This window comes from Microcaecilia unicolor, chromosome 2 (assembly GCF_901765095.1).
Source record: "Microcaecilia unicolor chromosome 2, aMicUni1.1, whole genome shotgun sequence".
Taxonomy (NCBI): Eukaryota; Metazoa; Chordata; class Amphibia; order Gymnophiona; family Siphonopidae; genus Microcaecilia; species Microcaecilia unicolor.
In genome coordinates, this window is record NC_044032.1 from 90,644,200 (window position 1) to 90,669,400 (window position 25,201).

At 41.7% G+C, this 25,201-nt stretch overlaps 1 protein-coding gene across 1 annotated transcript in view; it reads left to right on the forward strand.

The window, feature by feature from the left end:
• ITGA2 (integrin subunit alpha 2) overlaps positions 1 to 25,201 on the forward strand; it is a 192,385-nt gene that overhangs the window by 153,638 nt on the left and 13,546 nt on the right. The window contains 9 exon segments of the mRNA XM_030193117.1: positions 143 to 219; positions 317 to 400; positions 8,653 to 8,663; positions 8,666 to 8,722; positions 8,725 to 8,753; positions 10,265 to 10,375; positions 12,432 to 12,536; positions 17,911 to 18,024; positions 22,362 to 22,451. Coding sequence (XP_030048977.1) covers positions 143 to 219; positions 317 to 400; positions 8,653 to 8,663; positions 8,666 to 8,722; positions 8,725 to 8,753; positions 10,265 to 10,375; positions 12,432 to 12,536; positions 17,911 to 18,024; positions 22,362 to 22,451 — 678 coding nt within the window.

The following is a 25,201-nucleotide window of genomic DNA, read 5'->3' on the forward strand; positions in this document are numbered from 1 at the left end:
GATTTAAGGGTGCACTTAAGAGAGACAGATTTATCCACTTATCACTTGTACCTCAAGGCTTACAGAAGTTCTGCATAATAGTAGATTTGCAGCTTTCTCTTCTTGCTTGTTTTCCTTTCTAAACTTCTTTTATTTTGAATAGGTATCTTTTGATATTAGCTTCGATTTTAATCTCAAGCACCTCCAGAATAAAGTGTTTATAAGTTTCCAAGCATTGAGGTATATCACTTTTCCCCTATAACAAATTGACATTTCTTTTTGCATTTGTTAGTAAACCTTCTGAGATTTAATACAAATCAGTAATCTATTTTGACAGTGAAAGCGATGAAGAGCAAGAACTGGACAACATGGTCAACATAACAATTCCTGTCCGATATGAGGCTGAAGTTCATTTCACAAGGTAAAGTACTGAATGAAGATTGGAGATTGGAGCATTGTGCTTAGTGGAAGAATCAACAGATCTACAGCACTGTGCTGTTGGTGCTTTTAGAAGTATTCCTATTAATCAATCATATTTACTTATTTACACTTGCTCAACGTGAAGTCCAGCATTAGGAGTAATTCTGTAAATAAGGTATTAATATTATGCATGTAAATGATTACAGTATTGGTATATATGTGCATTATGTATGTGCATAAATGCTGAAAAGTCGCTTAATCCAATAACTACAACAAAAATGATATATGTGCAGGGACATATACACTACAGTGATAACTTCCAGCAGCTTCTACTTAAACATACTTCAAAATGTCAATGTCACTTCAAAATCCTATAGTACTTTCACTGATTTTCTTAATAATAGTATTAGGATCATCAGAGTTCAGAGCAACAGCATTGCTATCAAACCATTTCAGGCAATGCTGTGCAAATCTTCAGCGATCCAGTACTTGAACTTTTTTTTCGAAACTATGTGAATTTATAATTTAAAATTTGTGACTAACACCACTTAACTTGTAGCAGCTTCCACAACAGTGAGAATCTCTGCTTAAGCATTATTCTGTAAAAAAAGCAGTGGCTGTAGCCAGAAGGATGCTAGGTTGCATCGAGAGAGGAGTAGCCTGCAGAAGAAAGGAGGTGTTGACACCCCTGTACAAGTTGCTGTTGAGGCCCCACTTGGAGTACTGTGTTCAGTTTTGGAGGCCCTCTCTTGCTGAGGATGTAAAAAGACTAGAAGTGGTCCAGAAGGAAGACGACAGAAATGATATGGTGCTTGCGCCATAAGATGTATGAGAGAGACTGAAAGACCTGAATATCTATAGCCTAGAGGAAAGAAGGGGCAGGGGAGATAGACATTTAAAAACTTGAAACGTCCTGCATGCACGTCCTGTACGTAGCCCTGTGTAGGACGTGCATACAGTATGTCAGGAGTCAGAAACAGATCATCAGCGAAGGCACCGGAGTCGACCAGCGCTGAAGAAGACTTCTGCTGGCGGGGGTTGGGGACCCCTGCCAGCAAAGGTACCAGGCAGCGTGGCGATGGGGGAGGGTCGTCGGCGGTGGAGGGGGGTCCAAAGTAGAGAGAGCTAGGGCTTAATCTGTGGGGGCCCATGCCCCCGTGGCCCCACCTAGCTATGCCCCTGCATGAGAAAGAGAGACTGTACCTGGTACCTGGCAGTGGCAGTGGCAGTGGCGATGGGGGATGGTCGGCGGTGGTGGTGTCAACGTGGGGGGGTTGATGGGGGGTCATTGGTGGGAGGGGGTCCAAAGTGGCGGGGGATCGTCGGCTGGGGAAGGCAGGCTAAACTGTGCCCCCCAACTTGGGCTCTGGACCCCCCTCCCACCGAGGTCTTGCTACGCTCCTGCTCTCATGTACCCACCCCCCCCCAAGTTCTTCACCCAGTCTCTTTCCTTTTACCTGGCTTCAGCTGCAGAAGAAGCAGAGGGATTCCTGCTTCCCCACCATGACACGGCTCTCTACAAGCTTGAGTCCAGTGGTGCTGGAAATTCAGGTTGATCTCATGGTTTGAAGTCTCGTGAGATTTGAAACTGCAAAACCAATTCAAACTTCTGGTTCCACGTGGCTCAAGCTTACAGAGGGTCGAGTAATGGTGAGGAAGCAGAAATCCTGCAGTAAGCACCACAAAAATTGCCAAACTTCCAAGGGCTAGAAAAAAAATATTTGGTGGGCTGGATTCTGGCGCATGGGCCGTAGGTTGGACAGGCCTGCTGTAGAACAGCCTAAATTATGAACTTATTCACCGGAAAACACTTTCATTGGAGACTCTCTATATTGTTACTGTTTCCTACATATTTCCTTACATTCCACTCCATATGATTGTTTAAGCCACTCAGTTTTAATCTGTCAATCCAATGTGCATCTCTTTGTTTTAAAACTTGATATATTGCTCTTGCAGTGGTTTACATATATTATAACAGAATAGAATGCCATTGTTGAACAGAATAGTATCACACATACCAACTGATAGCAGTTAGGTGCATAAATGCAGGTTATCTATAACATCACCTCAAATATTGTGTTCAATTCTGGTCACTGCATCTCAAAAAAAGATATAGTGGAATTAGAAAAGGTACAGAGAAGGGCGATGAAAATGATAAAGGGGATGGAATGACTTCCCTATGAGGAAAGGCTGAAGCATCTAGGGCTCTCACCTTGAAGAAAAGACGGCTAAGGGGAGATATGATAGAGGTCTATAAAATAATGAGTGAAGTGGAATGGGTAGATGTGAATCGTTTGTTTACTCTTTACAAAATACTAGGACTAAGGGGCATGCGATGAATCTACAAAGTAGTACATTTAATACGAATCAGAGAACATTTTCTTCACTCACGTGTAATTAAACTCTGCTGCAGTTGCTACTCACAGAGCATCCTGAGCTTCCTGAGTATTGCCCTGAATGTGGCGTAGTGCTCTCAGCTCTTGCTGCATGTCCTCTGTAGATGCCTGTGACTTGCATGCCGGCAGCCATTTCAGGGGGAGCTTAGCTGATGTGACCTTCTGCCTAGTTGCCTAGGAGGGCTATTGGTCTGTCCATTCTTCCCCCTCCAGTGGGGGCATGTTCCTCCAGGGGGCCTTCTTCTCTATGTCCATCTGCTGCTGGGTGTGGCCCTGTTGAAGGGTGGGGGTATCTCCCACTGCTTAGGATCCAACACCATTTTCTCCCAGGCCCTCTCGACAGCAGGCTGGACTGGACAAGGCTGTTCCTGGGCAGGCTGTTCTGGAGAAGGCTGGTCCAGGACAGGCTGGGCGGCAGCTGGAGAGTAGGCTGTGTGTTTGAAAGGTTTGCAATTCAGGTCAACACTGTTGGACGTTACCTGGGGGCAGTGGTGTGCTGGTAAATTTTTAACAACAGGCTCTCTCCCCAGTCCACCTCGGTGCCCCCATCCACCTCTGCGCCCCCCAAAAAATTGCAGAGCTGGCTATAGCCGGGGGGGGGGGGGGGGGCAATGAATTACTTTCTCCAGGAAAAAAAATTAAATGATCCCAGGTTCCAATCTAATTCATGTTTAATATGGGATAAAATGCCATAAATAGTAAATAAATATAAACTTTTAACATTCAGCACCTGATTCTCAAAGTGGACATATTCCAAACACTATAATGAAAATAAAATTATTTTTTTCTGCCTTTGTTGTCTGGTGACTTTGTTTCTCTGATCATGCTGGCCCAGTATCTGATTATGCTGCTCTCTATCTGTTCCCTTGACTCCGTTTCCAGGGCTTCCTTTCCATTTATTTCTTTTCTTTCCTCCTTTCTTCTTCATTTCTGGTCCTCCGCAGACTTGACTGTACAGTGGATCCAGCTTCTGCCTATTTTCTCCATCCATGTACAGTTTCTCTCCTCACTTCCTTTTCCCTCATCTAATCTCCTTCCTCTATCTTCCCTCCATGTCTAGCATTTCTTCTCTCTCCCTTCCCTCCCCTCCATCCATGTCCTGAAACTCTCTTCTCTCCCTGCCCCCCTCTACCCATCCATGCCCATCCATTCTCTCCCCTGCCCCCCTCTGCCCATCCATACCCAGCAATTCTCTCCCCTGCCTCCCTCTACCCATCCATGCCCAGCAATTCTCTCCCCTGCCCCCTCTGCCGATCCATGCCCAGCAATTCTCTCCCCTGCCCTCCTCTGCCCATCCATGCTCAGCACTTCTCTCCCCTGCCCCCCTCTGCCCATCCCTGCCCAGCAAGTCTCTCCCCCTGCCCCCTCTCCCATCCATGCCCAGCAAATCTCTCCCCTGCCCCCTCTCCCCATCCATGCCCAGCAAGTCTCTCCCCTGCCCCCTCTCCCATCCATGCCCAGCAAATCTCTCCCCTTCCCCCTCCACATCCATGCCCAGCAAGTCTCTCCCCTGCCCCCTCTCCCCATCCATGCCCAGCAAGTCTCTCCCCCTCCCCCCCCTCCCCATTCCATGCCCAGCAAATCTCTCCCCTGCCCCCTCTCCCCATCCATGCCCAGCAAATCTCTCCCCTGCCCCCCCTCTCCATCCATCCATGCCCAGCAAGTCTCTTCCCCTGCCCCCCTCTCCCCATCCATGCCCAGCAAATCTCTCACCTGCCACCCTCTACCCATCCATGCCCATCAATTCTCTCCCCTGCCCCCCTCTGCCCATCCATGCCCAGCAATTCTCTCCCCTGCCTCCCTCTACCCATCCATGCCAGCAATTCTCTCCCTGCCCCCCTCTGCCGATCCATGCCCCAGCAATCCTCCCCCTGCCCTCCTCTGCCCATCCATGCTCAGCACTTCTCTCCCCTGCCCCCCTCTGCCCATCCATGCCCAGCAAGTCTCTCCCCCTGCCCTCTCCCATCAATGCCCAGAAAATCTCTCCCCTGCCCCTCTCCCTCATCCATGCCCAGCAAGTTTCTCCCCTGCCCCTCTCCCCATCCAATGCCACAGCAAGTCTCTCCCCTGCCCCCTCTCCCCATCCATGCCCAGCAAATCTCTCCCCCTTCCCCCTCCACATCCATGCCCAGCAAGTCTCTCCCTGCCCCCCCTCCCCATCCATGCCCAGCAAGTCTCTCCCCTACCCCCCTCTCCCCATCCATGCCCAGCAAATCTCTCCCCTGCCCCCCTCTCACCATCCATGCCCAGCAAATCTCTCCCCTGCCCCCTCCATCCATCCATGACCAGCAAGTCTCTCCCCTGCCCCCCTCTCCCCATCCATGCCCAGCAAATCTCTCCCCTGCCCCCCTCTCCCCATCCATGCCCAGCAAGTCTCTCCCCTGCCCCCCCCTCTCCCCATCGATGCCCAGTAAATCTCTCCCCTGCCCCCTCTACCCATCCATGCCCAGTGATTCTCCTCCCTCTCCTGCCCTTCCCTCCCGCTCTGAAACATGTCCAACGGACGATGTCCTTCGCCCCCCCCCTCCCCTCCCGCTCCCATCCGTCTTTTTTTAATTACCTCCATTGAAGCGCACGCAATTTAAAGCCCTGCTGCATGCTGGCCATCTCTCCAGGCTTCCCCTGCTTCCTTCGGTAATGTTTGCGCCCTTAGTCCCGCCTTCGCGGAAAAAGGAAATGACGTCAGAATGACATCAGAAGGCGGGACTAAGGGCGCGAACATCACCGAAGGAAGCAGGGGAAAGCCTGGAGAGACGGCCAGCACGCAGCAGGGCTTTAAATCGTGTGCACTTCGACGGAGGTAATTAAAACAAGACGGATGGAGCAGGAGGGGAGGGTGGGGGCGAAGGACATCGTTGGACATGCTTCGGAGCGGCAGGGGAGGTAAGCATGGCCTGTGATGGCGCCCTCCTGCCATGCTTACCTCCTGCAATGGAGCCGGCTCGCCCCAACAACAACCGGCTCGCAAGAGCTGTCAAAATTTAACAAGCGGCTCTTGCGAGCCGGACAGAGCCGGCTCCAGCACACCACTGCCTGGGGGACATCTATGATCTGTAAAAGTGAATCAATTTTTACTTTCAAAAAAGTACAAAGACTAGGGGACACTCAATGAAGCTACATAGAAATACTTTTAAAAACAAATAGGAGGAAATATTTTTCACTCAATGAATAGCTAAGCTTTGGAACTCATTGCTAGAGAATGTAGTAACAGCAGTTAGCATATTTGGGTTAAGAAAAGGTCTGGGACATTTTCCTGGAGGAAATGTCCATAGTCTGCTATTGAGCTAGACATAGGGAAGCCACTGCTTCAAGTTCAAGTTCAAGTTTCAAGTTTCTTTATTATTTGCTATATTTGTATCTGAGACTAAGTGGTTTACACATATATAGAATTAAAAATTGAAAAGAATTCCTTTAGGATAGGAAAGGTAATAGATACTACACTATAAGAAAGCAATGTAAATGTGACATCCAGGACCCCCCCCTCTCCCACAAAAACACGACTCCACCCATACCAATGAAAGTCAGAGTGCTCAGGAAACACATCCTCAAATAATAGGGTCTTTAGTTTGATTTTGAATTTATGTAGGGAATCTTGTAGAAGAGTATTCCACGTGTGAGGGGCAATAACACTAAAAATCCTTTTCCTAATTCCTTCATGTTGTATTTGTTTGAATGTGGGTATAATAAGTAAATGTTGCTGACTCAATCTAAGGGTACGTTAAGAAGTGTAAGGAAGTAATAAAGCTGACAAGAAGTTGTGGAAGGCGAACCTGTAAAATTTTAAGACCAAGAACAATACTTATAGGATCTATGAGATGCGATTGGTAACCAATGGGTCTCACGTAAAAGCGACAACAGGTGCTCATATTTCTTAGCACCTGTTACTGCTTTGATAGCCACATTTTGAATCATTTGAAGCTGCTTAATATCAGAGACTCTAAGACCCTGATAAAGAGCATTAAAATAATCAACATTACTGAGAACCAATGCATGGTCAAGTATTTCGCGAACAGCCAGCAAGAAGTGTCTCACAGACCGTGATCTATAAACAATATTGTATCTCTGCTGAAACTTCAGCTTGCTTGCCCTGGGATTGGTAACATGGAATGGTGCTACTATTTGGGTTTCTGCCAGGTGCTTGTGACCTGAATTGGCCACTGTTAGAAACAGGATACTGGGCTAGATGGACCACTGGTCTGACCCAGTATGGCTATTCTTATGTTCTTATTGTTTAATTCTTCTTTATTACTCAATATAGAATAATGAGAATATACTGCTTGGGCTATATTCACAAAGGCTTTAATCGCTTTAATTCGCTCCAAATTTGTAAATTAAAAATATTTGTTATGCTATTATGAGAACTATGGGTTATGTTTATTTTAGGTATCACCTTAAAACCTGGCTTTTATTCAAAGTAATTTTCAGGATAACACTGAGAGAGAGATTGGGGAGTAGGGGTTGATCAGTTTTGGGAGGTTGGAGGAGGGGTGTGATGGATTTTCTGTTATGGGTTATATTTGATTTTTATGTTGTACCCCACACCATATGACTTGTAGGGGCCCTTTTACTAAGCCGCGTAGGCACCCACGCGCATCTAACGCGTGTCAATTCGGAGATACCAGCCCGGCTACTGCGTGGCCCGTGCAGTAATTTCATTCTTTACACGTCTTTGCTACGTGTGCCAGAAAATCAGTGGTAACTCCAACTTGATGTGCATAGGCGATTACTGCACGGTTAACATGATAGACCTTACTGCTAAGTCAATTGCTGGCGGTAAGGTCTCAGACCCAAAATGGACGCGTGCCAATTTTTATTTTTCCACACATCCATTTTCCGGCAAAAATAAAAAAACAGCATTTTTTACAGGCAATCTGAAAAATAATCTGCATGTGCCCAAAACCATGCCTACAATACCGCAGGCCATTTTTCAGCACACCTTAGTAAAAGGACCCCTTAGTTTGAAAGTTGTGGGTTAAAAAGACTTGTCTTAAATGAAATTAATTCAGGTAGAAAATTATTGGTCAGCTTCAAGAAATATAAAAAATAACATTCTGTATTTTAAAAAATTGAGTCATGGCTATCTGAATGGCGCAGAGCAGGTTTGTGTACTGCTATGAAGAGGGCATGGGTTTAATTCTCTGTTGGGTATACTGCTCCCTGGAACTAGAGTTACTATGGATATAATAGTCACAGTATCTTGAAGTGAGGGAGGGGGTGGGGTGGGGTGGGGAGGATCAGTCAACAAGCAATTAAACTCTGGAATTCGTTGCCAGAGAATGTGGTGAAGGCGGTTAGCTTGGCAGAGTTTAAAAAGGGGTTAGACAGTTTCCTAAAGGACAAGTCCATAAATGGACTTGGGCAAAATCCACAATTCCAGGAATAACATGTATAGAAATGTTTGTACGTTTGGGAAGCTGCCAGGTGCCCTTGGCCGGGATTGGCCGCTGTCGTGGACAGGATGCTGGGCTCGATGGACCCTTGGTCTTTTCCCAGTGTGGCATTATTTATGTACTAATGATGACACCTAGTGGTTCAGATTTAGGTTCCATGATTAGAGAGATCTCAAGTGAGCACTGGTACCTACCTGACTTCTGGCCAAGGGCTGTCACTGCAATGACTGAGTTCAGTAAGTTGGGCAGGTTATAATGGGGGGTCTCCACAAAGAGCAGAATTATAAACTGCTGAGGCATAATGCCTTATGCCACAACATGTATAGGTATTTTGTAAGGATCAGAGAGCATGCTTGCTGCAATCTCTTAATGCTATATGTTGATTCTTCAGTACATTTGCAATCACGTAGAAGGCAGATTATTAACTACGGTTTTGAAAGGTTTTTCTCATATTTAATTTTTACCAGGATAACCAACATCAATTTTATGAAGTGTATTCTACTGGTCATGTTCCTTCTCCTGTCCATAATTTAAATGATATGGTCCCGAATTCAACTTTACAGTGAAGGTCAGTATAAATATGCTTTTTTAATATTTAGATTTGCCATTGTAACTGAAACACAGTAATATATTTCATTTTTGATATTCCTAAAATAATTAAAGCTGTAATCTGGTCCTATGAAAATCTCAAACAATCCTAATACCAGATATCAATCTTATCACTAGTGTTTTTATAGTGCTGTTTCTATAAATGGAGGAAAAGACTTCAGAAGCTCAGGGTCCCAATCTATATAGTTGTTTTTAAAGCCTGATCCATTTGAACAGCTTTTTCCACCTGAGCAGCTTCGTCATGAGTCATAAAAGCCTCCATAGTTTTTAATTTTATTTATCTAAGTCTTTTCAAAATTACATTCTAAGAAAACATTTCAAGTCTTGAACCGCTTATCTTTGTAATATTGGTTCAATATTCCAACATATTTCATTTCACTGGACGTTTTTCTTCCCACCTCTAGGAAGTTGTTTTACGATCTGTTATGGGCTGGAAACATTCATCACGTAACACTGCCCATGTCATGCCCATGAAATGACTTCTCTGGGAATGTTATCTTGTAAATGACTAGTGGTCTTGGGCTCCTATAGGGCTCATTTTCAAAAGAGAAAAACATCCAAAGTGTCATAAAGAACTATTTGGACATTTTTCTTTTCAAAATCTATTTTGTAAACATTTATCTATGCAGTTCATCTGCAGTGTGTCCAAATCACAAGGGGGCTTGTCGGGGACATTTTGAAGGCAGGATTAGGGTGTGCCTAACACGTGGACGTTTTACAGTCTTAATGGAACAAAACAAAAATGTCCAGGATTAAAACTAAGACGTTTTGGGCTGGACCTGTGTTTGGAACAAATAAGGCACAAAAAGGTGCCCTAAATGATCAGGTGACCATGGGAGGGAATAAGGGTGACTCCCTAATATCCCCCAGTGGTTACTGACCCCATCCCAACCCCCTAAAAATATGAAAAAAAATATGACTTACCAGGCTTTATTACAGCCTCAGATGTTAAAGTCAGGTCTATTAGAGCAGCATGCAGGTCCCTGGAGTAGTGTAGTGGTCAGTGCAGTGCACAATGGAGTGGGGGATTCAGGTACCTATCTCCCACTACCTGTTAAACTTGTGGTGGAAACTGTGACCCCCTCCCAAAGTCACCAAAACTGTACTGTACCCACATATAGATGCCCCCTTCACCCATAAGGGCTATTATAGTGGTGTATAGTGGGGACAGTGTGTTTTGGGAGGCTTTTGGAGGTCCCAGGAGACAAGATAAGAGAGCAAAGGTGATATGTGTACCTGGGAGCATTTTTATGAAGTGCACAGTAATGCCCTCTAGGGTGTCCCATTGCTCTCCTGGGATGTCTAGGGGACCAGTCTACTAAAAATGCTGGCTCCTCCTATATCTTTTTCGAAAATGACCTTTTTCCTGTTCAGATTTTGGATGTTTTGTGCAAAATGTCCAAAATCGGACTTAGATGTCATATCACAAATGCCCATCTATGTGTATTAACCAAATATTTTGTTCTATAGATTACAACAGGAAGTATTCCAATAAACATGGCCTTTGTGACCATCCAGTTTCCAGAGCTCACCAAAGGACAGAATCACCTAATGTACCTGACTGGAGTGGACACAGACCAGGTAAAGAGCACAGAATATAAACTAAGAATGGATAGGATTATATGGGAAAGTCCTTTGGGTTGAAAATAATTTGTTCCATACCAGGAGCAAATTCCTCACTGTAATTTGCAGGTTTAACACACTCTCATTATATTATGTACACTATACACCATTTTCTCTAGTAAGGAAAAATATTCCATCATCTGTATAGACCTGCAAGAAACCATAATTGCAATTAAAAAAAAATAGGGTCATTAGTGTGTTTGATAACTGTAATTTGCAATTTTTTCAGTTTCCACAACTGTGAAAATTGCTTTTTTTTTCCCTGGAAAAAGCTGGCTGAATTACTGTGCTTTCTGAAGGTATATAGAGATAACACATAGGAGAATATAGCTAACATGTAAAATGTATTTTTTCATGTATCTTGGTACTGTTGTAGCTGTTTCTTATCATCCTCTCACCTTCTCATTCCCAGATAAACGTATTGGAGTCAATTTTAGAAACAGTAAGGCAGATTTTAGAAAGAACTTACAACTCAGAGATTTTTAAAATGGAATTTTATGTCAAATAAATACTGAAGTCAATTAACATATAGAAAAACTGAGAACAATATTATAACAAATGTCATTAAAAAAACTGCAACAGTTGCAATGCATACAGTCCATACAAATAGCTGGAATGTGAGAACATACAACTTAGAGACTGATTCTGTTAGTTTCCACTAGTGCCTTGTATTTTAGAAAAGGATCTGAATGACATAGAGCCTTTTCTAAAATATATTTAGGAATGGTTATATGTGTCCTGGCTACATGCTGCGGCAGTACTCATTTTGCAATTGTCTAAAATATCTACATGGTCAACAAAGCAACAGATACATGCATGTGCTGGCACATACACATGTATGTTGGTATTTCAGAACATACAGATTCATGTGCTAGTATTGAAAGGAAGCTCTGGATCCACTGCTCATTTATTTGACTTGTCATTTATGTGCATACATTGCTATTACATGTATAAATGAATAAAATGTAAACAGTTACATACATTCCCCCAGATTCTATATAGCGCACCTAGAGATCCGCGCCAAAATTCAAGTGGATTCTATAACAATGCGCGTAACTTAACAAGCTGATGAGTGCTGATAACAGCACTTAACAAGCAATAATGAGCAATAATTGGCACTAATTAGAATTTACGTGCATAAATATATTCTGTAACAAAATGTGCTGAACATCTAACGTGTGTAGGCAAAAAGAGGTATGGTTATGGGCTGAGAAATGGGCGTTTTATGGGCATTCCAAAATTTATACACGTAGTAATAGAATATAGCCAAGTGTGTAAATCTACGCACTGGGATTTATGCCACATTTTCGTTGGTGCAAATGGATGCACGTAGATTTAGGCACTGAGATATCAACTAAGCGTTTTTTATATACCGTGCCTAAATCTAGGTGTCGCTTATAGAATACGCTTAGTCGGCACTGATTTCCGCGCTGATTTTTTAGGTGCCATATATAGAATCTCTCCCATTTTCATGCCTAAAACTGGTGCAACGTTATAAAATTCCCCATACTTTTTAGGTATGCCCAAAATACACCAACACACCTCCTTGAAAACTGTGTGTGCTGTGGATTCTCACATGCAAATCGTGGCTGTCTAAAATGGCTGTTCACAGACATTGGCCATTTGCATATGCTATATCTTTATTTTTTATTTATTTGTTACATTTATACCCCACATTTTCCCACCTATTTGCAGGCTCAATGTGGCTTACAAAGTATCGTAAAGGTGTTTGCCATTACAATTGGTAACAAATACAAGATTGTGTTGTGGTCACATGAGATAGAAATATATCAGGCGTCATGGGGTCGAGGGGGAAGAGGAAGTAAATTGTCCAGTACGATCTTTGATTATGTTGTGCTGCTGGGTGTGGGGATTTATGTTGGGTCGGTGGGATAAGCTTTTTTGAAGAGGTTATGTTTCTTTATGTGCTGTGGGACTCATAATAGTGTCTCATTTTGGACTGTATTGCGACATTTATTTTCTAATTTCTATAGTATGCTTAAATTTATTTTAGGCAAATGGTATCACCTGTGATGCAACAATAAACCCACTAAGAATAGGAGGAGAACCATATTTTGCATATTTCAAGGAGGAAAATTTTAGATCTACAAAAGAGCTGGTAAGAATATCTATAGCATGTTTAGGCTTTTCAATATACAGATTGTTGGCAAGAATTAGACAGTTAAAAAGGGATAAACATTTATCTGTCTATCCATTTGTCTCTGAGCATAGTAACTCTCCTAAAATAGAATGGAGATTTACTAAGTTTGGCATGCTGGAATCGCATGTGAATATCTCAGAGGGGTATGAATATTAGAAAGATTAGGTCAGTGTTTTCAGAGAACTGGTCCTCTAAAAGTTCTGTGTGAAGCAGAGGCTGTAGAATGAGGACCAGTGCTCCATTCCAGATGCACCCCTCACCCGTCTAGCACTTTGGCACAAAGAAAAGTCAGCAATGACAGGAAAAACAAATACTTGAAATAATTGGTGAAGGATGGATCTAGCAGATAAACCTCAGAGTTACCTCCACTACACACTCCCTAAGATATACACCCACATTATACCCTACACATATACATGCAAAAAACCCACATACCCTCACACATGAAACATACATTTATAGTAATCTTTAAACACATATAAATTTAAACACTTTCACTTTAAATACTTTAAACTAGGCACTACCATTCACACGTGCATACTAGGACACTGCCTAAACTCTATTCTGTACCAAAGTGTACAACTTTAGGGCTTAAGTGCAAGAGGGCATGCACAGGGGCAGGGTATTGGCAGGATACAGGCAGGGATCCCACTTGCACATGCAACTTACAGAATAATGTAAGTTACACACATTCCTGAATAATGTACTGTAGGCGCTGTCGTTTGCATCAGCTGTATGGCTGGCATGAATGATCATGCCTAAATGTTAAGTACATAAGTATTGCCATAATGGGACAGACCGAAGGTCCATCAAGCCCAGTATCCTGTTTCCAACAGAGACCAATCTAGGTCACAAGTACCTGGCAAGATCCCAAAACAGTACAATACATTTTATGCTGCTTATCCTAGAAAGAAGAAGTGGATTTTCCCAAGTCCATTTAAATATTGGCTTATTGACTTTTCTTTTAGGAAGATATCCAAACCTTGTTTAAACTCCACTAAGCTAATTGCTTTTACCACAATCTCTGGCAAGAAATTCCAGAGTTCAATTACACATTGAGTGAAGAAATATTTTCTCTGATTCATTTTAAATTTACTACTTCGTAGCTTCATTGCGTGCCCCCTAGTCCTAGTATTTTTGGAAAGAGTAAAACAAAGCGATTCATGTCTACTTGTTCCACTCACTCATCATTTTATAGACCTCTATCATAACTCCCCTCAGCTGTTCTCCACGCTGAAGAGCCCTAGTTGTTTCAGCCTTTCTCATAAGGAAGTCATCCCATCCCCCATTTTGCCCAGCACCAACATCAGGCTCACCGGTCTATAATTTCCCGGATCACCTGTGGAACCCTTTTTAAAAATAGTCGTTACATTGGTCACTCTTCAATCTTCAGGTACCATCCTTGATTTTAAAGATAAATTACAAATTACTAACAATAGTTCTGCAAGTGTAATTTTTCAATTCTATCAGTACTCTGGGATGTATACCATCTGGTCCTGGTGATTTGCTTACTCTTCAGTTTGTCAAATTGCCCCATTACTTCTTCCAGGTTTACAAAGATTTCATTCAGTTTCTATGACTCGTCAGAATTGAATACCATTCTGGCACAGGTATCTCTCCCACATCTTTCTCGGTGAAGACCGAAGCAAAGAATTCATTTAATCTTTTCACAATGGCTTGTCTTCCTTGAGTGCCCCCTTTTACCCCTCGGTCATCTAGCTGTCCAACCAATTCTTTTGCATCTTCTTGCTTTTAATATACTTAACAAGTTTTTACTATGCATTTTACCTCCAGTGCAATCTTCTTTGCCTTCTTATCAGCACTTTGCATTTCACCTTGCCATTCTTTATGCTGGTTTCCTATTATTTTCAGTTGGATCCTTCTTCCATGTTCTGAAGGATTTTCTTTTAGCTCGAATAGAACCATGCTGGCTGTCGTTTGTTCTTCCTTCCTCCTCTTTTAGTACACAGAATATATTTAGCCTGGGCTTTCAGAACCATGTGTTTTTGAACAGCATCCACGCCTGATGTAAATTTTTTGACTTTCACATCTGCTCCTCTAAATTTTTTTTCACTGTTCTTCTCATTTTATCATAGTCCTCCTTTTTTGAAAGTTAAATGCTAACGTATTGGATTTCTTGTGTGTACTTACTCCACAGTTTATATCAAATCTGAACATGTTATGATCACTGTTATCAAGAGGCCCCAGAATCATTACATCCTGCACCAGATCATTCGCTCCAATAAGGACTAGGTCTAGAATTGTTCCTCTCTCATTACTAGCCACATAATAACCATTGTACTATTCTTCTTCAAGGTAATTAAGTGCCTTGTTCCTGTATAGAATACGCTCCTAACGTGTGCTTTTCAGGCCCCTAAGTCTAGCCGACCTGCTATAACGAATTGCCCCCTTTGCTACTCAAAGAGGTACCTTAATTTAAATCATTGGTTTTAGAGTGGTTTATTATATCAGTTCATCAGTTTTGGGTGTGTTCTGCACCCAAAATTATGTTTATGTTGGTAATTCATTGTTACTGTACTCTAACATTCCAAGACACTTGTTAATGTAACAATAATAGAGGTTATTCACGTGGACTTATGATGTTATCCACCCTTAGTCTGATCAGGAATGGCAGACTAGAAAAATGAAAAATTAAGAATGAACTTATTACTTAAAATACTATTTGGTAACACTAACCTGTTAACAGGTATCATGGAAGACAGCTACAGGTGCCCTTTAATCAGAAAATTAGGCATTAGACACTTTTAGAGTGACCCCTCAAGTGGAATGAATGTGCAGTTCAGGATTCCTTCAGAAACTAACATTATTGCACTATGAGTTGGTGACTATATAATGATTTCAGCTGCTGGAAGAATCATCCTGAGCTTTATAAATATGTAATATGTTCAACCTTTGGTGGTTCTCTCTTGAATTAGATCATATTCAGTAATTGGGAATTCTTTATACAATGGGCATCATCCCATCAACTCCCTACACATTTAACAGTAGAGTCCCTCAGAGTTATGTACTGGTGTCGACTCTCCTTAACATGTTTATGGCACTATTACTTGGTTTCATTCAATCTCCTGACTTGACAGCTTTTTGCTTATGCTGATGACTTTCAAATACAAGACCACACTTAACAACAACACTGATATAGAGATTAACTCCCTCAACTGGAAAAGTGAAAGGACTGCAGATTGGCTGGTAGACCATAAAATGAAACTAAACCTAGAGAAAACCAAAGGTGTATTTTTCATTGAAAAAGATGTAAATACCCAACTACCTAGGGTACAATGGTATTTGTACCAATTCACTGGTTACATCTTTAAAAAATCCTTGAAATAATCATAGATATTGATTTATCTTTTAAAGATCATATTTCATCTTTTTCCAAAAAGGTTTCTACAATTACATATAATACTCTCAGTTCAGTCACTGTTCTCTGTTGAAGCCCTGCATTCAATGATTCTCATGTTGATTACAAATCCAGACTATTGTAACTCATTTCTTTTGGGGATTCAACATTTGCAACTTTTACAACATACTGCGATAAAACGTATATGTGTCAGACTCGTGAGTCCTTATGCTGAGTTGCACTGGAGAAGTCCTAGTCCTGACTCAGCGGTCGGGCAAACCACTGATACTTCACCTGCGATGACCACTATTCCACAGAGGTTGAGCCCCTAGGTGCGGGTGGCCGACAGGGCTTCAGAAAGCAGGGGCCAAGAGGAATAGGAGCCGAGAGGCAGAGAAGAACTGGGTTCTGGATACTGGCAGGAGCCCAGAGGGCAATTGGCAGGCAGCAAGCACAGAGAGCAGGCAGGAACACACTGGTTCAAAGGCAGGCAGCAGGCACAGAGGGTAGATCAGAAATACGCTGGGTCAAACAGGCAGGCAGGCAGGCACAGAAAGTAGTCAGGAACACGCTGGGGTCAAAATACAGGCAGCAGGCACAGAGTTTAGTGCAGGAACACGCTGGGTCTAAAGGCAGGCAATGGGGGCAAGTACACACATCAGAGTAAGCAAGACCTACCAGAGTAGAAGACTGAAGCATGGAACCCGGAGGAGATCAGCTGATAAAGTGCTGGCATCTGACGTCAGCAGGGTGAAGGGTGCTGCCACAGGATAGAGAGCAGGAGGAGGGAAAGACTGGGAGGCCAATAGGAGTGCAGCAAGAGAAGACTAAAGAAAAGGAAGACACTGATAGGCCAGGTGAAGGGAAATGAGGAATACCCAGGGAAATGGACTGCTGGTGCATCCAATCCCACCCTGGACAGGAGGTGGGGTGGAGAATCCTGGAGCGAGCCAGAAGCCAGGTAATGCAAGAGACACTGCAGCGCAAAAGCGCCAAATAAGCACAGGCCCGAGGGAACCGGCAGTATGCCCTGTGTCCGGTCAAGAGTGAGCGTCGATGGGACCCCGTGTTGCCTGCAGACGAAGAGTGCGTTGAGGTAGGGGACATGACAATAAGAGGTGCAACAAAATGGAACCATGTAACCCATTATTCATAAAGAACATTGGCTTCCTGTTAAATACAAAATCCAATTCAAAATACTAATATTAGTGTTTAAAATCCATAAACATGAAATTACAGAGTCTCTTTTCAGATATCTCACACCATACTAGAAGTTTAGGCTCATCAACTCAGAACCTGCTCAATATACTAGCCATTCAACACATTCATTTACAGTCCATTGGGACTCTGTCTTAGTTGTCATATGCCCCAGACTTTGGAATCATCTACCCCAATACATACAAACAGAATTGTGTAATTATAAAATAGTGTGTAGGCTTACATTTCGCATATATGTGTGAATGTGTACACATACACACTTATATGCCAGTATTTGAATGGTTTATGTGTGTATCACAGTACACCTTCTTTACAAACTTCGGGCTCCTTTTTACTAAGGTGCGCTAATGAACTTAGCACATGCTAATGATTAGCGTGTGCTAAATGCTTAGAAGCCCATAGGAATAAAATAAGCTTCTTAGCATTTAGTGTGTGCTAATCATTAGCACACACTACATCCATTAGCACAGCTTAGTAAAAAGGACTCCTTACTCCCTAATACTCTAGAGAACGTTTGAGAGCCATTGTTAAACCTGTACCAAATTGATTGCAGTGCATTTATTTTTCTTGTTCTTTTTATTTTCCGTCTCTACTCAATGAAAAGAATTTTTGAGTTCCTTTTTTCTCTTCTGTTATTATTATTAACTGGATGCCTTACTGTAATAATTGCACTGTTTGAACTTATGGATATTCATAACAAGTTTTGAAATATGTTACATCTTGCTAATGAGTTTTTCTTTTGCATTCCTGTGAAAGAACTGTGAAACTGCAACATGTAATACTATTAAGTGCTGGCTGAATAACTTGAAGTTGAAGGGTGAATATTTCGTGAATGTATCCACCAGAATCTGGAATGGCACATTTGCAGTTGTAAGTATCATGTCATCAGATTTAAATTTCTGCAGACCGGTGGGTACTGATTGAGGGCCATAGTTAAAAACCTGTGTTATTAATTAGCATTCAATAACTCAGTAAGGGGTGAATTTTATATATGGCGCAAAAAAAAACCACTTAGTCATATTCTGTAGACCTTGCCTAGGGTTAGGTGTGGTTTATAGAATACACATAGCACCCATTCCCATGACTAAAATTTAGGCGTGACCATTTATGCCAATTAAATCTGGTGTAAATGCCTGCGCCTTACTTAGACGCAGATTGGGCATATTCTATAACAGTACATGTAATTTTTAGGAACACCCATGGCATGCCCATGCCCCTCCCATGGCCACACCCCTTTTGAGATCCACGTGTTAGAATTTACACGTACCATGTTACAGAATATGCTTAAAAAGTTGCATGTATAAATTCTAATTGGTGCCAATTAGTGCCAATAATTGCTTGTTAGTGGTCAATTATCAGTGCCAATTGCCTTATTAACCAATTAAGTTGCATTCACAATTTGGCCACACTGCCAAATCTGTATGCACAACCTTAGTTATATATAGAACCTGGGGGTTAGGGGGTAATTCTTCTATAAGTGGGCACCTCCTTCTAGGTGCCCCAATGCCATACACAGAGCTATTCTATAATGGCACCTGGATGCCCAGATTCCATTCTAGAATACTACCATAACTCAGTATCCACATACCTTACATTAAAGGGGGGGATTCTATATTTGGGGTCTAAAAAATCCACGCAGAAAACATTTCCACCTAAGTGTATTCTATAAGCAGCACCTAGATTTAAGCGTGGTATATAGAATACACTTAGTTGATATCCCAGTGCCTAAAACTATGGGCCTCCATTTACACCAACGAAAACATGGTGTAAATCCTGGCAAGTAGATTTATGCGCAGAGGGCCATATTCTATAACTACACATGTAAATATTGGAATGCCCACATTTCACCCATTTCCCCGCCCATAACCATGTCCCTTTTTGTCTGCGTGTGTTAGAAGTTAGGCACAGTGCGTTATAGAATACGCTTACTGAGTTGTGTGTGAATTCTAATTATTGCCAATTAGTGCTCATTATTGCTTGTTAGGTGCTGTTATCAATGCTAGTTAGCTTGTTAAGCCAATTAAGTTATGCACGTAGTTATAGAATCCACCTGGATTTCGGCATGGATCTCTAGGCGCTATATAGAATCCAGGGGTAAGTGCCTGCAGTTACTCCAATCATAGACTTGGTATAACATCCCAGATATTAATGGCCAAATGTTTTAAGTGCATGAATATCTGGGATGTGAGTATTCTGTAAGTTGCATGTGTAGCATATTACATAAATGCAATGGGGTAATCAAGTGGGTTTAGTATGAAAGACACATGGGTGGGCTGCCATTTACACCCCCCTTACAGAATAATGCTTAGGTATATTGCTCTACTTGCAGAAATGATGGTATTCTATATATATGCTCATGTAGTATGTAAATGTGGGCACGCGGTTATGGAATTGCTGCCTTACTTTGCATTATTTTAAAGCAAGTTCCACTTTATGCAATTGACTTCGTTACTAAAAGTGATTGCTAGCTATGTTAATGGAGACAAAACCAAATGCACATGTTAGTAACTACAACCCTTAGGCTCTTTTCTCCCAATGCTAGGGGCCTAAACCTTCTGAAAATTGTAGGAAGAATAACTCTGAAAATCCAGCCAATTTATTCCAAAGTAGTTGTTGACCTCTTCTTATAACTTTCACACTTAAATCTCCTCCCTCCCAGTCCCGTCCTATCTTATCTAATTTATCTAGGAATCTTCACGATATTGACCCTTCATCTCTATCCTCCCATGTTTCAAACCTCCTCTCTACTGTGGCACCATCCACTTCTGTTAACGAGGCTGTTTCATCTTACAACAATACTCTATCCTCTGCCTTAGACACTCTTGCACCTTTGATGACCCGCCCTGTAAGGCGTACAAAACCTCAACCTTGGCTGACTTCTAATATCCGCTACCTACGTTCCTGTACCCGCTCCGCCGAACGCCTCTGGCGGAAATCTCGGGCCCTTGCTGATTTCTTACACTTTAAGTTCATGCTGACCTCCTTCCAATCTGCTCTTTCACATGCCAAACAGGATTATTATATCCAACTGACCAACTCTCTTGGCTCTAATCCTCGACTTCTCTTCACCACATTGAACTCTCTCCTCAAGGTGCCTCCTCCCCCAACTCCCCCTTCATTATCTCCTCAGACCCTTGCTGAATTCTTTCACAACAAGGTTCAAAAGATAAACCTTGCTTTCTCTACCTCACCACCTCTCCCTCCACTTGTCTGTTCCCCTCTCTCTCCTTCCCCTCATTCCCTTTCCTCCTTTCCTGAAGTTACTATTGAGGAAACTACACTTCTCCTTTCTTCCTCAAATGTATCACCTGTTCCTCTGATCCCATTCCCACCCACCTTCTTAATGCCATCTCTCCTGCTCTTATTCCTTTTATCTGTCACATTCTCAACCTCTCACTTTCCACTGCGACTGTCCCTGCTGCCTTTAAACATGCTGTGGTCACACCTCTCCTTAAGAAGCCTTCACTCGACCCTACTTGTCCCTCTAATTACCGACCCATCTCCCTCCTTCCTTTTCTCTCCAAATTACTTGAGTGTGCTGTTCACCGCCGCTGCCATGATTTTCTCTCCTCACATGCTATTCTTGACCCACTACAATCTGGTTTTCACCCTCTCCACTCAACCGAAACTGCGCTTACTAAAGTCTCCAATGACCTATTACTGGCTAAATCCAGAGGTCAATATTCCATCCTCATTCTTCTTGATCTTTCCACTGCTTTTGACACTGTCGATCACAGCATACTTCTCGATACCCTGTCCTCACTTGGATTCCAGGGCTCTGTCCTTTCCTGGTTCTCTTCCTACCTCTCCCGCCGCATCTTTAGTGTTCACTCTGGTGGATCCTCTTCTACTTCTATCCCTCTGCCTGTCAGCGTACCTCAGGGTTCTGTTCTTGGTCCCCTCCTCTTTTCTATCTACACTTCTTCCCGTGGTTCATTAATCTCATCCCATGGCTTTTCCTACCATCTCTATGCTGATGACTCCCAAATCTACCTTTCTACCCCTGATATCTCACCTTGCATCCAAACCAAAGTTTCAGCGTGCTTGTCTGACATTGCTGTCTGGATGTCTCAATGCCACCTGAAATTAAATATCACCAAAACCGAGCTTCTCATTTTCCCCCCCAAACCCACCTCCCCGCTCCCCCCGTTTTCTATTTCTGTTGATGGCTCTCTCATTCTCCCTGTCTCCTCAGCTCGAAACCTTGGGGTCATCTTTGACTCTTCTCTCTCCTTCTCTGCTCATATCCAGCAGACTGCCAAGACCTGTCATTTCTTTCTTTACAACATCCGTAAAATCCGCCCCTTTCTTTCCGAGCACTCTACCAAAACCCTCATCCACACCCTTGTCACCTCTCGTTTAGACTACTGCAATCTGCTTCTTGCTGGCCTCCCACTTAGTCACCTCTCCCCTCTCCAGTCGGTTCAAAACTCTGCTGCCCGTCTCATCTTCCGCCAGGGTCGTTTTACTCATACTACCCCTCTCCTTAAGACCCTTCACTGGCTCCCTATCCGTTTTCGCATCCTGTTCAAACTTCTTCTACTAACCTATAAATGTACTCACTCTGCTGCTCCCCAGTATCTCTCCACACTCGTCCTTCCCTACACCCCTTCCCGTGCACTCCGCTCCATGGATAAATCCTTCTTATCTGTTTCCTTTTCCACTACTGCCAACTCCAGACTTCGCGCCTTCTGTCTCGCTGCACCCTACGCCTGGAATAAACTTCCTGAGCCCCTACGTCTTGCCCCATCCTTGGCCACCTTTAAATCTAGACTGAAAGCCCACCTCTTTAACATTGCTTTTGACTCGTAACCACTTGTAACCACTCGCCTCCACCTACCCTCCTCTCTTCCTTCCTGTTCACATTAATTGATTTGATTTGCTTACTTTATTTATTTTTTGTCTATTAGATTGTAAGCTCTTTGAGCAGGGACTGTCTTTCTTCTATGTTTGTGCAGCGCTGTGTACGCCTTGTAGCGCTATAGAAATGCTAAATAGTAGTAGTAGTAGTTCTTCTATATATGGAGGAACCTAACAACTAAGGCATGGGAAATGAGAGTCTGACAGAACATATGCCTACAGTATTAGTTGTAGTAAATCTTGCATTTGTCTTTGTTAAATATGGTATTCATTTGGTTAAGAAAATGGCAAAGTATGTTGAGTGCTGGTGAACGGCAGTTTGATCTCCCTGTTTGTTTTTATTGCAGTCAACTTTCCAGGCGTTGCAGCTTATGGCCAGTGCAGAAATTGATACTTTGAACCCAGAAATATTTGTGATTGATAATAATAAATTAAATGTGAGTATTGCAAGTAATCTCCAGTGACAAAAGACATAGAGGTATTAGAAATGTGTATTAATTAGTCCTTTCATTCCTTATTCTTCTTTACTATCTCTATGTTTTAAAACGTTGGAAGACAAACTTACCAAAATTGAACAGATTGGCTAGATGTGAACATTTCAGTTTCATTTTGTAACTTCTCTGTCAGATTCCTAAGGTCTCTAATTCATGTGAAACTAGAGTACCCTGCTAATATTTATCCTGGTTTTCCTCTGAAGAATGGAGAGTGCTGTCAACCTCACCTTGTCTCTTAACTTGTGCATCCAGTACATTAGTTCAACTCAATTTGATTTAGAGACTATTTCTCCAAAAAAATGTATGACAAATTTCCAACAATAAGGGTAAAAGTAATCAGTTTTTATCCCATTAAAATGCTGGTCTTACTATCAGCATGACTGCCAAAAATATGAGAAAAAAAAAATAAACATTTGGATAGATTTGAGAAGCCTGAAGCTACTCTGTAAATTGTAACAGAGATCTTATCTTAATCTCGTTATAATAGTATACACTTGTAAACTGAGATCTATGTGAAGTAACATTGTGATTATTTTTATCCTGCTCCTTTCATATTCAATTTAATATTTTAGTTTTTGTTTTGTTTTCTTTTACTGTTAAGGCCTGGCCAGTAAACTGGCAAGCATATTTAGAGGGGCATTTTCAAAATGATGTTTAAATCCAAATTTGGAAAACACAACAGCAGATCAGTTAAAGATATTGTAAACTTTATTAGTAGTACCATATACCAAAATATTGCCCAACACAGGCCGTGTTTCGCCCCAAAAGGGCTGCGTCAGGGGCTAAAAGAATAAGACACATAAAGTAACAAATATAAGAGATAATATAAAAATAATAATAATGCAAAGTATATAAACAACAATAATATAACTGAAAAACCATGACCAAGACAACATGCCAATATTAAAATACTTAATATATATATATATATAATTAATAATGATATATATATATATATATATATATATATATATATATATATATATATATATATATATATATATATATATATATATATATATCATTGATCTAAAAGTATAAATAAGAATAAAAATCATAATTATCAGGAGAACCATAAAGAGATCATGCCCACATCATAATGTATCAAAAATGAAACTCCACACACACACACACACACACACACATATATAAGACTATAAGACATATATGTAACAACTTTTTAGAAATTATTAGAAATACATACATTGATATATATATATAAATTATACCCTCATCTTATTAGTGCTAATGCAAAATCAAAAACAATTAAATAAATGTACATATATAACCACATCATGCCTACATTTAATTAATATTGTTTCATAGAAAGTTAGTATTAAAAACAATACTAAAACCTCAGTGTATTGTGTATCAATAACAATTATTAAAAATTAATAATTAAAAATTAAAAATGAAGGTAGGACACATACCTATGGTATAAACTGTGTAATGGAATGCTTGTACAACAGTAGATGCTATCAAACAAGAAAAACTAAAACAAAAATAATTAAAAGTAAAAATAAAATAAAGTGAATAAATAATAAAAAAATAAAAATACATAATATCCAAATGGTGAAATGTGGAATCTAAAAGGCACTCACTTGTTCACGTCAGTCTTGGGAAACATGAAAAAACCAGCACGAAGGCAACAACCTAAACGAATACAAAATTTGTAAACCGACAGGAGAGTCAATCAACACTAACATGTACCTCACACCACCTAGAGCACATACAGTAATGTATAAATCCATCCTTTAATTTTATATACACTGACATTCAAAAAGATGTACTAGATTAGAAATCATGTACCCCATGGACTACTGTGTGCCATTATTATTGTTATCGATAGTGGTGCTCTTTCATATTCTAAAACATCTTCTAAAAACCTCTCGTTTCTATAGTCCACGGATAGAAACCAATAATAATATTAAAAGTGGGCATCTCTATTGTTGTTTATATACTTTTTATCATGGTTTTTCAATTATATTATTGTTGTTGATATACTTTGTATTATTATTGTTTTTATATTATCTCTTATATGTTACTTTCCTGCTTATAATCGAACGAGAAAAACGCCCAAGTTCCGACCTAAATCGGGAGATGGGCGTTTTTCTCACAAAAACAAATAAAGCGGTATACTCGAAAGCCGACCTTTGGACGCTTTCAACTGCACTCCGTCGCGGATGCGGACAACGTTGACGGGGGCGTGTCGGAGGCGTGGTGAAGGCGGAACTGGGGCGTGGTTATCACCCGAACAGAGATGGGCGCCTTTCGCCGATAATGGATACGTTTGTAGCTAGAATTTAGGGCACTTTTCCTGGACCCTGTTTTTTCACGAATAAGGCCCCAAAAAGTGCCCTAAATGACCAGATGACCCCCAGAGGGAGTCGGGGATGACCTCCCCTGACTCCCCCAGTGGTCACTAACCCCCTCCCACCACAAAAAAATGATGTTTCACAACTTTTTACTTTCACCCTCAAATGTCATACCCTCCTCCCAAGCAGCAGTATGCAGGTCCCTGGAGCAGTTGTTAGGGGGTGCAGTGGACGTCAGGCAGGTGGACCCAGGCCCATCCCCCCCTACCTGTTACAATTGTGCTGCTTAATGCTTAGTCGTCCAACCCCCCCAAACTCACTGTACCCACATGTAGGTGCCCCCCTTCACCTCTTAGGGCTATAGTAATGGTGTACACT